The sequence below is a fragment of the Rhinatrema bivittatum genome, chromosome 7, assembly GCF_901001135.1.
Source record: "Rhinatrema bivittatum chromosome 7, aRhiBiv1.1, whole genome shotgun sequence".
NCBI lineage: Eukaryota > Metazoa > Chordata > Amphibia > Gymnophiona > Rhinatrematidae > Rhinatrema > Rhinatrema bivittatum.
Genome location: NC_042621.1, coordinates 297,228,810 through 297,242,519, shown reverse-complemented (window position 1 = coordinate 297,242,519; position 13,710 = coordinate 297,228,810). Strand labels below are relative to the sequence as shown.

The 13,710-nt window shown below is 47.8% G+C and overlaps 1 protein-coding gene across 2 annotated transcripts in view; it reads right to left on the bottom strand.

Moving 5' to 3' along the window:
• FAM160B1 (family with sequence similarity 160 member B1) overlaps nucleotides 1-13,710 on the bottom strand; it is a 108,598-nt gene that overhangs the window by 74,664 nt on the left and 20,224 nt on the right. For both annotated transcript variants that reach the window (XM_029610469.1, XM_029610467.1), the window contains exons 4-6: nucleotides 4,964-5,068; nucleotides 4,754-4,876; nucleotides 2,066-2,332 (exon numbers count right to left, since the gene is read on the bottom strand). In XM_029610469.1, coding sequence (XP_029466329.1) covers nucleotides 2,066-2,332; nucleotides 4,754-4,876; nucleotides 4,964-5,068 — 495 coding nt within the window. The remainder of the gene's footprint in view (nucleotides 1-2,065; nucleotides 2,333-4,753; nucleotides 4,877-4,963; nucleotides 5,069-13,710) is intronic.

Below are 13,710 nucleotides of genomic sequence, written 5' to 3'. Positions count from 1 at the left end.
AAGGAGGTTTCCCTCTTTGGGAGCTCAAGTTTGAGTGACTGCGGGTTTAAGCTACGCTTGGCGTGGGTAGTATATGGAATTTATGAGGCCCATACTGAGTAAGCAGGAGAGCAGGAAAGTTATTTGGTTATCACTTTATTTGATATTCAGCAGAACATACCCAGCTTCAAGCGAAGTTACCCAGATAATCGTTGGACAGCCCTCTGGCACAACCAGACTTACCCAGATAACGCTGAGTATCAGCGTTATCTGCCTAATGAGAACATAAGATATGCCACACTGGGTCATACCAAGCCCAGCATCCTGTTTCCAACAGTGGCCAAGCCACTGTTAAACCTTTCCCCAGAATTGTCCCATCACTGCCTCTTTTTTTTTTTTTTTAATCCGGGTAATGACTTATCCATCTTAAAAAAAAACCCACCAAAAATAACTTATCCACTGAGAGGGGTGGGAAATTGAAAGCTTGGGATCTCTCTGGCTAAATGTGAACACAAAAAGAAAGAACGTATTTGATGGTGTCTCATCCGAGGAAACAAGGTGATATATTCAGTTCCTAAGATTCATAAAGATCTTAATTGTCCTCCCATCAGACCCATAGTATGACAGAACGGGTCAGCCTTGGAACCGGTGGCGGCGTTCATTGTATTGGCCTGTTTGTTCTTAGAATAGTTTCAACCATTTTTCCTGGCACTATCAGATTCACTGATCTGTAGTTTTCTGGATCACCCCTGGAACCCTTTTTAGAAACTGGCACCCTCCAAAATTCATGCACTGTAAATGATTTTAATGATAGTTTATCTATTACTACTAAACAGTAGACCCTCGATTTAACTTTTCAGTTTTTTCAGTATTCTGTGATGTATAATCATCTGGTCCAGGTGATTTGCTACACAAATCACCCAAAAAGTCCCAAGCCAAATCAGATGAATCCAACAATTCAAAGCTAGCTCAGAGATTTCCAACCCCCCGCTCACCCTGCTCCACCCAAGGGATGGCCCATGAAGGAACCTAACATCTTGAGGAGCCTCCCAGGAATCTTTTATCTTCCTTCTCCGTTCATTAGTATTTTTTTTTTTTTTTAATCTCCAGACTGCAGGTTTGCACCTCTGCCATCTGCTGGAGTCAGAGAAATACCGGGGGACTGCAGGTGGCACTCTCGGATACGTAGCAGTGCCTCAAGGTTTTGTTCTCTGCCTCCATCTGCTGGTAGGGAGGCAAAACCCATTTGTCTGGACTGATCTGGAACGAGCACATTTACAGAGGTCCATGTTCACAAGTATTTAGCCGGCTACCTTAGAGGTTAGCCCACTAAATGAATATTTGGGCACCTATCTGGCTAAATTCTAGCCAGCTAATAAGATAACCAGCTAGAACTTAGCCGGATAAGTCAGCCGCATTCTGGGGTGTAACTGGAAGGAGCAGAGGTAGCCAGATAAGTTGTCCGGCTAACTCCGATATTCTTCTCTCTCTGAATATCGGAATTAAACCTCTAAATTTAGCTGAATAGGTTTATCCGGCTAGCTCTGCTATCCAGACTGTGCCTGAATATGGTCCTCTTCAGAAATAAAAAAAAAAAGTTAAAACCTTTTGTCTCCTATTACCACTCTTCGAAAGTACAAGAAGTTATTGTCCTCATGAGGGACAATCATTTTTCACTGGGATAAATAGCAGCTTTCTGCACAATAACATTGCCATTGCACATCACTATTGGAAGGCTCCCAAGGCCGGCCCAAATAATCCCTCCCGCCAAGAAAGCCTGCCAGTAAATTCAGATTACATCACCCACACTGCATGTAACAAAAGCAAGTGACCATGCCTGGTTCTGCATGTGCAAAAAATGAGAGCTAGAGAGCGCACACATGTTCCTCGTCCGCTCAGTACAGAACACGACCCACTGAGAAATTCTGGAGATTTGAACGGCGGAGGAAGGAGGCATGCACTGTGACATCACCACTTCAGGTTGGCTGAACTGCACTGCAGAACTGAACGTTCTCAACCAATATTTCCACTTATTGCCAACTCAGTAAAAACAGTTAAGCTCAAAAGACACGGGCGAGGGACTGACCGGGCTTTTGGTGAGATTCAGCAAGGAGTTCACCAGGTTGTAGTCTTGGTTCGCCTGCTTGCCCGAAGCCCCGGCAGGATAGCCACGCAGCAGCCTATCGTCCGTCGGCGGAGGGGGGCGACCTTCCCTCTGGGTTTGCTCTGTGCCACCGGCGCCGCAGGCTCCCTCGGGCTGCTCGGAATCTGCCGTCGAGAAGGCCTCGCTCCTTGGGGGATCGTCCCCGGGCAGGCCCGCGGTGTCTCTGAGGGCCGGGACCTTTAGCTTGCTCTAGAAATGACGACACTGTGCTGTGAGACAAGACTGTACAGCGTTTTAAGTCTTCCCACTGACCGGAGGGGGGTCTCCTGGCGAGGCCCTTTCTCGTCCACGCCCACTTTCCGCGAGGCTCTCCAACACAATCCTCTCCTATTTCACATGTAGTTACACATCACAAAGACACAAAACCCTTGAAGAGATTCAGGACATTCCAGGTCCGAATCCAGCTGCAAAAATTCTCCGTGCCCCACAGCACCCAGAGTAATTTTCCACAACGGGGGCCCTGGCATCTGAACCTCCGTCTCTAAACCAAGGATACCATCAGCAGGCAAAGTGCAGTCACAGCAGAAGAATTCCTATTTCCTTTTAGCCGGGATGCTCACCTCCCTCCCCGGTGACACGATGTCTACCCTCTAGGGACGAGGGCGAGGCAGGCGTCTTCTAAAGAAGGGGACATTTTGGGGGTACATTTCAGACTGCCCGCAAAGCTGCAAAGCCTGAGGATATTGCTTTTACCCCAGGGCCCTGTGCTAAATTTACATGGGGGTAACCTGCTGGGAGTGAGAGTTTATAGCACAAAGCCGGCAGTGGTCCACCTTCCAGGGGCATCGGTCGCCACCCAAAAACAGCAGCGCCGTGTCTTCATCAGGGCTCTCGCAAAGCATCGGGGAGGCCAACAGCGTGAACGATGACCTCGACCGGGCTTGGGACAGACACGAGGAGAGAGGAGGGCTGCGTGATTGGCTGCAAAACCCAAGGTGGGGGAAGTTACTGTCGGGTTGCAATTGGGAATCACATCTACCAAACGTGGGTGAATCTCAACTGGGCAGACTGGACGGGCCATTCCGGTCTTTATCTGCCATCAGTTACGATAATAGTTAGGGTGAAAAGTATTTAGAAAATTTAGCCAGGAATTTTTAAGAACCAGGGACCTTTTTTTCCTTAATTTTGTTTTTATTTTCTTGGTCTATGTTTTGTGTTTACTTTGATGATTCTGTTCTTACCTTTTGGCTGTTTATTCTGCTCTTCCACCAGCTGTTCCTCGACTTCCCCTCCCCTAGCTTGTTCCCCCCCCCCCCCCCCCCCCACCAGCTTCTTCCCCACCACTGCTCTCCCCTTTTCCCCAAGTTCCTTCCCTCCTTTCATTTGCTCCCCCCTCCCACGGCTTCTTCCCTTCCCTCCAGCTGCTCTCCCCACCCCCCTCCAGTCTCTCTCCCCTCAGTCTGGGCTGCCTGGCCTAGGCACAGCAGTGACAGCTCGCTTCAGACTGGGCACATCAACAGGACTCCCACACAGACCCCCAGGCACCAATTTTAGGAATCGGGATGACCTGGTGGCCCCTAGGGCCCAGAGGTTTTCCAGCCCTGCTGCTAATCATTTTGGTTTAATTGCAACTTTCATGCAAATTCGCAAAATTGCTTTTTCCATTCTTAGTCGATGACTATGATGACCTACAAGCATGCCGACTAGTTTTAAAGTGAGCGCGCGTGCAACCCCTACATACTGGCAGGCAGGCGAGGATAAGCCGCAATTTCAAATCGTGCGTGCGTTTGTGCTCGTAAGTTTTGAAATGCAGCTCCAGCGCGGACGTATGCACATAATCTTAAGAATTGCTTGAGAAAAAGTACTTTACATATAATCTTTCGCAGGACTTTGACAGGTTTCACGGTCACATGCACGCGGATTTTAACCCATGCTCACACGAGGGGCAGCCCAGTTTTTTCCAATGAGACCTCCAGTCTGCCCAGTTAACATCGAGATCTTCAAGACCCCTCTGGCTCTTCATCCTGCATCCCCCCAGTTGACCCGGACCCCTCACCTTGCCCTGTGAGCCCTAAAACCTGAGATCTGCAGACTCGCTCCTCACCTGGAGCAGCAGTAAAGTTAAGCAGATTACGAGCCGCAGCTCGCCGCGGTCTCCGGTTTTAAATTACGGAGCGATGTGCACAACTGTTGGCTCCGCCCTGGAACACCCTTGCCCCACTCCTTCCCCGCGCTCTTATTTTTGATACGCTCACAGGTAATATACACACGCACTTCACGGCCTTTTAAAATCTGCGTGTGTGGGCGTTTTTGCACGAACGCCGCTTTTAAAATCGACCTCATAGGAGGCAATTTTCAAAACCTGCACACGCAAATGGACTTCATGCACACAAAATGGGCTTCTGAAAATTGCTACTTTTACACTCTCAACTCTTTCGAAAATCCACTCCATAGGGCTGAATTTTCAAAAGGTTTCACGTGCGTAAAATTGCAGCGATACATGCCGCTTTTACGCGTGTGGCTCCTTTGAAAATTCAACTCTTAGCGTTTAAAGCTTTCGTTAACCAAACTTTTTGGAAACAGTTTCAGTTTTGTTCGGGTTACTTCAGAACCCTTCCAGACAGACCCGTGGCCTAACAGACGTCACGGCTCTGGCAGCGGCCTGCATACCTCCAGGAAGAAGTTGACGAGGTAGGGGTCCTGCTTCAGCTTTGCGCACACGATGCAGAGAAACTGAATCTCTTCGTTTTCTGTCGGGGTAGCTAGGACTTCCCCACAGAGTCTGATTAGTTTCTGTGAACAGAAGGAGAAAACCGATGAAAGACAAACAGGCGCGGTCCGTTTTTCTTTTTTTGTTACTGCAGAAGGCGGCACTGGTACCTGCACCGGTCTGTGCACATTGATGTGAGGCAGAAGGGGCTGTCGGATTCTTCCTAAGAGTTTCGTGTAGAAAACCAGAACCTGCTGCTTCATCCCCGGAGGACACTGGAAAAAGAGAATGAGAAGGAAAATAAGTTCTCAGTAAGGAAGGGAAACAGAGGGACAGCCACAGCTGAGAACCATTTGTCCCCACCGCAACCTGTCTGACAATGTTGCTACCGGTTTTTAAACTTACACTGGGGCCAATGCAATACCATGCTTGCAAAAAAAACATGCATCCAACCTGGACGCAAGTTTTTTTTAACGCGCACACATCCCCTCTCTCTTGGCGCTCGATGTGATACTCAAAAGAGCTGGCACGCTATGCGCAATAAGAAATTAATACTTAACTAATAATTTCCTTTTCTTTAGGATAGTGAGATGAATCCAGAACCAGTGGGTTATGCACCTCTACCAGCAGATGGAGACTGAGTAAAGCTGACGTCACAGTATATATATACACCCCTGAAGTGACATCAGCCTGCCAGTATTTTCTTCAAAAGCTAACCGTGGACAGACTAGCAAAAAACTTGAGCAATAACAGACAACCATTTCAGTACTCAGTCAACAGGAAACGCTGAGCTCAGACAAAGAATCCATCAACACTAGTCTAGGGACTGGACTAACACTTACCAGTAACCCCTGGAATACGTAGCTATGCAGGACCACTATAGTATAATCATTCGGCAGCCAAGGGCGGGAAGCTGGATTCATCTAACGATCCTAAAGAAAAGGAAACTATCAGGTAAGTAGTAATTTCTCATTTTTTAGCATCTAGTCAAATGAATCCAGAACCAATGGGATGTACCCAAGCTACACCTGAATAGGGCAGGAAGCTATCCATGATCCAGTCAAAACCGCACGTGCAAAGGTCTGCGTCCTCTCAGGCCTGCTCATCCAGACGATAATACCTGGAAAAGGTGTATAAGGAGGACAACATCGCAGCTCGGCAAATGTCAACTGGAGACAACAATCTAACTTCTGCCCATGACACTGCCTGAACCCTAGTGGAATGAGCCTTAACCTGACTTGCAGCGGCTGTTCAGCATCCAGGTATGCGGCTGTGACCACCTCCTTAATCCGATGAGCTACTGTAGCCCATGAGGTGGGCTCTCCCTGTCTAGTACCACCGTGGAGGACAAACAGGCGATCCGTCTTCCAGAAAGGTTTACAAACCTCTAGATACCTCACGATGTGTCTCTTGACATCCAAGGGTCACAACAGGCAATATTCCTCTGCATCTCTTTCCCTATCCAGAGACGGCAGGGAATTGAACTGATTCAAGTGAAAATCTGAGACTACTTTTGGCAAAAAGGAAGGAACAGTATGCAGCTGTACCACCCCTGGAGTCACTCGAAGGAATGGCTCCCAGCAAGACAAGGCCTGCAGCTCGGAAATTCAACGCACAGAACAAATTGCCACAAGAAACATAGTTTTCAAGGTCAGTAACCGCAAGGAAAGGTTACATATCGATCTGAACGTAAGACCCGCTAAGAAATCCAAAACCAGATTAAGACTCCACAAGGGCACCAGTAACTGTAAGGGAGGATGAAGATGTTTCACTCCTTTCAAGAAATGGGCCACATCTGGATGAGCTGACAAGGGACCACCATTCACCTGACCCCTGAAACATGCAAGAGCCGCTACTTTGACTTTTAAGGATTTAAGGGCCAATCCTTTATTCAATCCATCCTGCAAAAATTCCAAAATGAGCAGGATCTTAACCGAACGATGCAGAACATCTCGATCTTCACACCAAGCCTGCACATAGGCTAAAAAAGTGTATAGCTTTCTCATTCATAGTAAGGTGGCAAACACCACAGTATAATATCCACACTTCAGCAAGCGAGGGCCATACCGTAAGACAAAATAGAGTCAGATCTTCATGAAGAGCAGGTCTTTGCCGCAACAGATTCCTGTGCGCCGGAAACCGGAGAGGGAAGTCTACCAGGAGCCTTTGCAGATCCGTATACCATGGTCTCCTGGGCCATACTGGTGCCAGCAGAAGCACCATCCCTCTGTGACCTTCAACCCTCCAAACCATTCTGCCCAAAATGGGCCAAGGGAAAAGGCAAACAGCAGCTTGTCCTTTGGCCATTCCTGCACGAAATCATCGATACCCAAGGACTTCAGATCTTTCCTGTGAATGAAGAATCAAGGAACCTTCACACTGCAAGAAGTTGCCAGCAGGTTTAGAAACAGCTGGTCCCAGCGATCCACTATCAGCTGAAACACCTCGTCTGCCAATACTCATTCTCCTGGGTCCAGACTCTCCCTGCTGAGAAAGTCTGCTCTCACATTGTCTCTTCCTGTAATGTGTGAGGCTGAGATCTCCTGAAGATGCACTTCTGCCCATTCCATAAGTTGGTCTATCTCCTGCGACACTTGCTGGCTCTTGGTTCCTCCCTGCCGATTAATGTAAGCCACTGTCATTGCATTGTCGGACATTATCCAGACCGCTTGACCCTGCAACCTGCTGCTGAACTACATGCATGCCAACCGGACTGCCCGGGCTTCCAGCTGATGTTCCAGAGAGGCTCTTCTGCACTCCAATGCCCTTGGCTGTTAGTTCCTGACAGTGAGCTCCCCAATCCTAGAGGCTCGCATCTGTCTTGAGTATTAATCAGTCTGGTGATTTTAGGGAAATTCCCTCTCTTAGATGATCCACTTGTAATCATCACTATAGTTGAGAGCAGATCTCCATTGGCAGGAGGAGCTGAAATGAATAGCCCTGAGATCGAGGGCTCCAACGAGACAGCAGGGAACACTGAAGAGGACGCATATGCACCCTTGCCCATGGCACCACTTCCAGGGTTGCCATCATCAAACAGAGTACCTACAGATAGGACCACACTGTCAATCATACAGTGTTCATCAACAGATGCACTTGCGCCATCAACTTCTGAATATGAGCTTCTGGCAGGAAAATCCTGCCCTACTTCATGTCGAATCGAACACGATGATATTCTAGTGACTGAGATGGCTGAAGACTGCTCTTGGCCAGGTTCACCACCCAACCAAGCTCCTGCAACAGGGAGATCACCCTGCGGGTCACCAGACAGCTCTCTCCCACAGACAAGGCCTGAATCAACCAGTCATCCAAATACAGGTGTACCAGGATCCCATCCTCTTTCAACTCTGCTGCCACCACCACCATAACCTCGGAAAAAGCTCTGGGAGTGGTGGCCAGACGAAAAGGCAACGCCTAAAACTGATAATGGTATCCCAAAACTGCGAATCGCAGAAAACGGTGGTGTTCTAGTGAGAAGGGAATATGCAGGCATGACTCAGACAGGTGCAAGATGATCAGAAATTCCCAGGATTGCACGGCCATTATCATTGAGCGCAATGTTTCCTTGTGAAAATGAGTCACACACAACTGACTACTGACCCCTTTGAGGTTGAGGATGGGACGAAATGAGCCCTCCCTTCTTGGGCACAATGAAATAATTGGAATATTGACCTGTATTTTCTTAAGACATGGGGATTGAAACCACAGACCTCAGACTAAGGAGCCTTGACATTGTACACTCCACTGCCTGCTTCTTCTGCAGGGAGTGGCAGGGATACACCATGAACACTGCGAAATTCCAGCGCATATCCCTCTCATATCACCTCCAGGACCAATGTGATTTCGACCCACCTCTGATAAAAGAGAGAGAGGCGTTCCCCTATCTCCTGTTCCCGGGGGGGGGGGGGGGGCAAACCTTCATTAGGAGGCCCATCTGGGATGAAAGGACTGAGACCTACCAAAAGGTCGAGTCCTCTGAAAGGTCGCTCCTTTGTAGGGTCGAAAACCCTTGGATCCCCTAGCATGACCTCTCATGCCAAATTAGTGCAGCATCTGCTTCTTATCCTCCAGCAACTGAGGAACCGTGGATTTGCTCCACTCACTGGCCAGTTTCTCCAACTCGTTCCCAAACAAGAGCAAGCCTTTAAAGGGCAATTTCTACGGTTAGCCTTGGAGGTTCCATCGGCCGACCAATTTCTCAGCCATATCTGACGCCTGGCCGCTATTACCAAAGCCAACCCTCTAGCTGAGGTGTGGACCAAATCGCAGCCTGCATCTGCCAAAAAGGCGGCTGCTGGCTCCATAACTGCCCCGGAATTCATTCCAGATTCATCAATCTCCTGCGAGAAAAGTAAACAAGAGCAAGCCACCAGGAACAACAAGAAGCTATCTGCAAGGACATCGCCATTGCTTCAAATGCTTGCTTAAGGATGGCCTCACTCCTTTTATTATGCACATCCTTCAAGGCCGCTCCTCCCTCCTCGGGGATAGTCATCCACTTGGCTATGGCACAGACAAGCGCATCCACTTTCGGAAAACGCTCTCTTGCCACTGTATCCAGGAGCTACAGGCCTTCCAAAACCCGACCTCCTTTGAAATTAGCCTCCAGAGCGCCCCACTCAAGATCAATCAATTCTTGAATGGCCTCCATAACAGGGGAAAAATAAGGAACCAAAATGGGATTTTTCTTTGGCTCAGACATGGACTCTGTCCCAGGTACCCCCAGCATCTTTAATGTCTGTGAAATCAGAGCCAGTAGCTCATCTCTATGAAAGAACCGCAATATAGTCTTATATGGTTCCAGTCCCGGAGGAATTTCCCCATCCTCCAGACAGTCGGGATTGGCCTCATCTTCCGTGTCATCCGGAACCTTATTGGAGAGACCTGCTGCTGATTTAGGTGTACTTCGGTGCTTAACAGTAGTACTGGGTGAATGAGAGGTCACGACTTGCAACTCTGACCTGGCAGGACTGGATGGGGCTGAGGACTGCGCCTGAAGAAAGGATTGCAGTCCTTTAAAAACTTCTACCCAAGAAAAGGCAGAAGGCACCTAAACCCAGAAGGTACCATCCCCTGTTGACAAACTAGTTAAGGGTGTTCCAAAGTCAGGCACCCCTGCTGACATGTCTTTACCCAGGGCTCATCAGAATGGGAAGGACCAGGTTTAGTAAAAATCAGAGGAAAATAATTCACCCTGAGCTTCTAAGCATTGCTGACACTAGATAGAGGGCATGCTAGGCTGAGATGCCCGAATATGGCAGGCAGCACAGAGGGAAAGGCATAAGAACATGCCATACTGGGTCAGACCAAGGGTCCATCAAGCCCAGCATCCTGTTTCCAACAGTGGCCAATCCATAAGAACCTAGCAAGTACCCTGGAACTTAGGTTTCTTATCTATAGGCACCATCAGACTGTCAGTATGCTTAACAGGTAACTGAAGGTGTATGTCCAGCTGAATTCATGCTGTAAAATATATGCGTCCAAAATTTAGGCACCAAAACTTAGGTGTTCCAAGGCTAGGTATCGCAAATTTAAGTGCACCATCAATGCACCTAAATTGTGCATACAGGTGGTAGCACCTAACATGGACACCGCTATTACCTGGACGCCCAAGCAGACTTCCAACCTAGCATTCAAACACTGGATGCACAACCAGACACACTTGCACAAACTGACGGTCCTGAAGAGGGCAGCCTAACGCGCAAGAAAAGGCACACAAAAACGCTACCACGACCTACCATGCGGTGTACAGAGAAAAGCCTAAGAGTGGGGCCTAGCCCACAAAGGGCTGCTCAACATGCCAGGCTGCCCACATCCCTTAACCTCCCTCGGGAGCAGGAACGAACATTGGAACATTGATGCATATAGGGAAAAATAACCCATGTTATAGTTACACAATATTAGGTTCCATATTAGGTGCTACCACCCAAGAAAGAGATCTAGGCATCATAGTGGATAACACATTGAAATCGTCGGTTCAGTGTGCTGCGGCAGTCAAAAATGCAAACAGAATGCTGGGAATTATTAGAAAGGGAATGGCGAATAAAACGGAAAATGTCATAATGTCTCTGTATCGCTCCATGGTGAGACCGCACCTTGAATACTGTGTACAATTATGGTCGCCGCATCTCAAAAAAGATATAATTGTGATGGAGAAGGTACAGAGAAGGGCAACCAAAATGATAAGGGGAATGGAACAGCTCCCGTATGAGGAAAGACTAAAGAGGTTAGGGCTGTTCAGCTTGGAGAAGAGACGACTGAGGGGGGATATGATAGAGGTGTTTAAAATCATGAGAGGTCTAGAACGGGTAGATGTGAATTGGTTATTTACTCTTTCGGATAATAGAAGGACTAGGGGGCACTCCATGAAGTTAGCATGGGGCACATTTAAAACTAATCAGAGAAAGTTCTTCTTCACTCAATGCACAATTAAACTCTGGAATTTGTTGCCAGAGGACGTGGTTAGTTCAGTTAGTATAGCTGTGTTTAAAAAAGGATTGGATAAGTTCTTGGAGGAGAAGTCCATTACCTGCTATTAAGTTCACTTAGAGAATAGCCACTGCCATTAGCAATGGTTACATGGAATAGACTTAGTGTTTGGGTACTTGCCAGGTTCTTATGGCCTGGATTGGCCACTGTTGGAAACAGGATCCTGGGCTTGATGGACCCTTGGTCTGACCCAGTATGGCATGTTCTTATGTTCTTATGTACACTGAGCACGGAGACCGGACAGAAGAGGAAGCCCTACAAAAAACCCTCTCTCTCTGTCTTTTTTTTTTTTTTTTTAAGTCTTACTTGAGTTCAGCCCTTCCCAGCTGAGTACAGAGATTCTCCAGCTGCAGGGGAAGAGGGCATATACCGTCACCGCCTCGCTTGGCTTCCTGCACCCACTGCCTTTCAGCAGTTTTAACACCTAAGTCCACACCGGTTGATAAAACCAGCTACTGGACCAAGGCACTCATCTGAGGGACCATGGAAATCACCTCAGGGATTCTCAATTTGGGGAGGGACCATTTGGTATCACTGCAGGACAGCGGGGCGAATTAAATGTCCTTTTTTTAATTTCTCCTTCTAAAACTTGAAGCAGTCTTCAGAGGGGAGGTGCACGTCCACCATCTGCTGGAAACGGAGAGTACCAGCGGGCTGATGCCACTGCAGGAGCATATTATACTGTGATGTCAGCTTTGCTCCATCTTCATCTGCTGGTAGAGGTACAAAACCCACTGGTTCTGGATTCATCTGACCAGATGCTAAGAAATGGATAACTTGCATGGCCCTAGCGTGTCCATGGCAGTGAGGATCCAGCAGAAGTGGCTGGGTGCAGGTTAGGGAAACGGACACTTAATTTTCTGAGCGCCCATTTTTCCTAACCCGTGCAGATTAAGGAAATGGACGCTCTTAAATTGAGCTTCCCTTTTCCTAACCTGACCGCTGTCCAGAAATTTTTTTTCCCATGTTGCATCTTTCTGTGGTTCCTCCTGCTTAGTAGCGCAACAATATTGCTTTTCTGAGCATGGCATGGGGGTGCCTAAAAGCTTAACGCCAACTCTGGGCAGGCGTTCATTTTTTAGGATTAAAATGCGCACTGTAAGCTACACACCAGTACAGACGCACATTTTGGATGCACTAATCCCGATACTGCATTGGGCATATGTCTACCGCGTCCATAACGTGTGTCCTACCGTGCATTTAGTGGCACGCTGAGCTCAGCGCCCGATATTGCATAGGCCCCACTGGGTGCAAAGCTGCCAAGTCATCTGCCTCAAGGAGGCAGATTTTAGGTCGGTTCTGGATGCCTCACAAGCCCAACCCTGATGCATTTTGGTACCTGCAGCACTAATTTCAAATGGCAGAAGCAGAACTATGGGATGTGCACCCTACACCCCAAGAGGGAATTTGGGGTTTGTCAAAAATCGGTGTTGTCATCAGGCCTTTGTAATATCTATATGGCTCCAACAGTGGAAGTGAGCCGGGGGTATGAGAAGGGCAGTCGCCACAGATGACATCTACTTGGTGGCTGCTGTCCATGAAGTTGAGGAATCCTGGGCAGCCAACGTTGCTGCTTGTTTAGAAGCGGCAGCAGCCAGTCTGGGTGAAGCTCAGTCTTATAAAGCTAGATCTGCTTTGGGTGGGAGGGCGGAAGACAGCCTTAACAGTTTGAAACTCAAGGAAGCTGTGTCTAGCACATGCAGGCATTTAGATTCACAGCTACTAATGAATGCAGGAGTTTCTCATTGTTTGTGGGAGTGCTTTTTTTTTATCCCTAGGATATCTCCATCAGATGTGGGCTTGCATTTAATAGGAAAGATTTGTTGCTCCTGCTTCATGCCCCGGTATTAGGGAAAAACTGATTATTGCAAAGCACTTTAACAGGGTCTTCCAGCAGGAAGATTAAAGGAACTGCAACTGCTACAAAAACAGTAGAACACCTCATAGAGAAGGAAGAGGTGAGATCATGTCACCCCTCTTCCCAATGCATTACACTGGCTCCCAGTAGAGCAGAAAATTCAGTTTAAGGTTCTTGCATTAGTTGTTAAGTGTCTTCATCGCGCCAAACCATCACATTTGATAGGGATGTGCATTTGGTGGCCATTTGTTTCACTGTACATGCATAACTCGCAGACGTCTAGTGCCTGCATAAGAACTTATGCGCGTACTTGAGGAACGAGCGTACCGCGAAATGAATCAAAGGAATGGCTGCTGAATGCACACCCCTAATACTTGATAGAGTTACGCCTGTATTATGAGCCACAGAGATCGTTAAGATATTCCCAGCAAGCTTTGTTGTCAGTGCCCGTATTTCCAGTGGTAAAATCGGTATGCACGACACGGGGCACATCTTCTTGGTTCAGCCCAGTGTCATGGGAGTTTAAACTATTTGACATTTATTTATTATTTATTTAACACTTTTTTTATA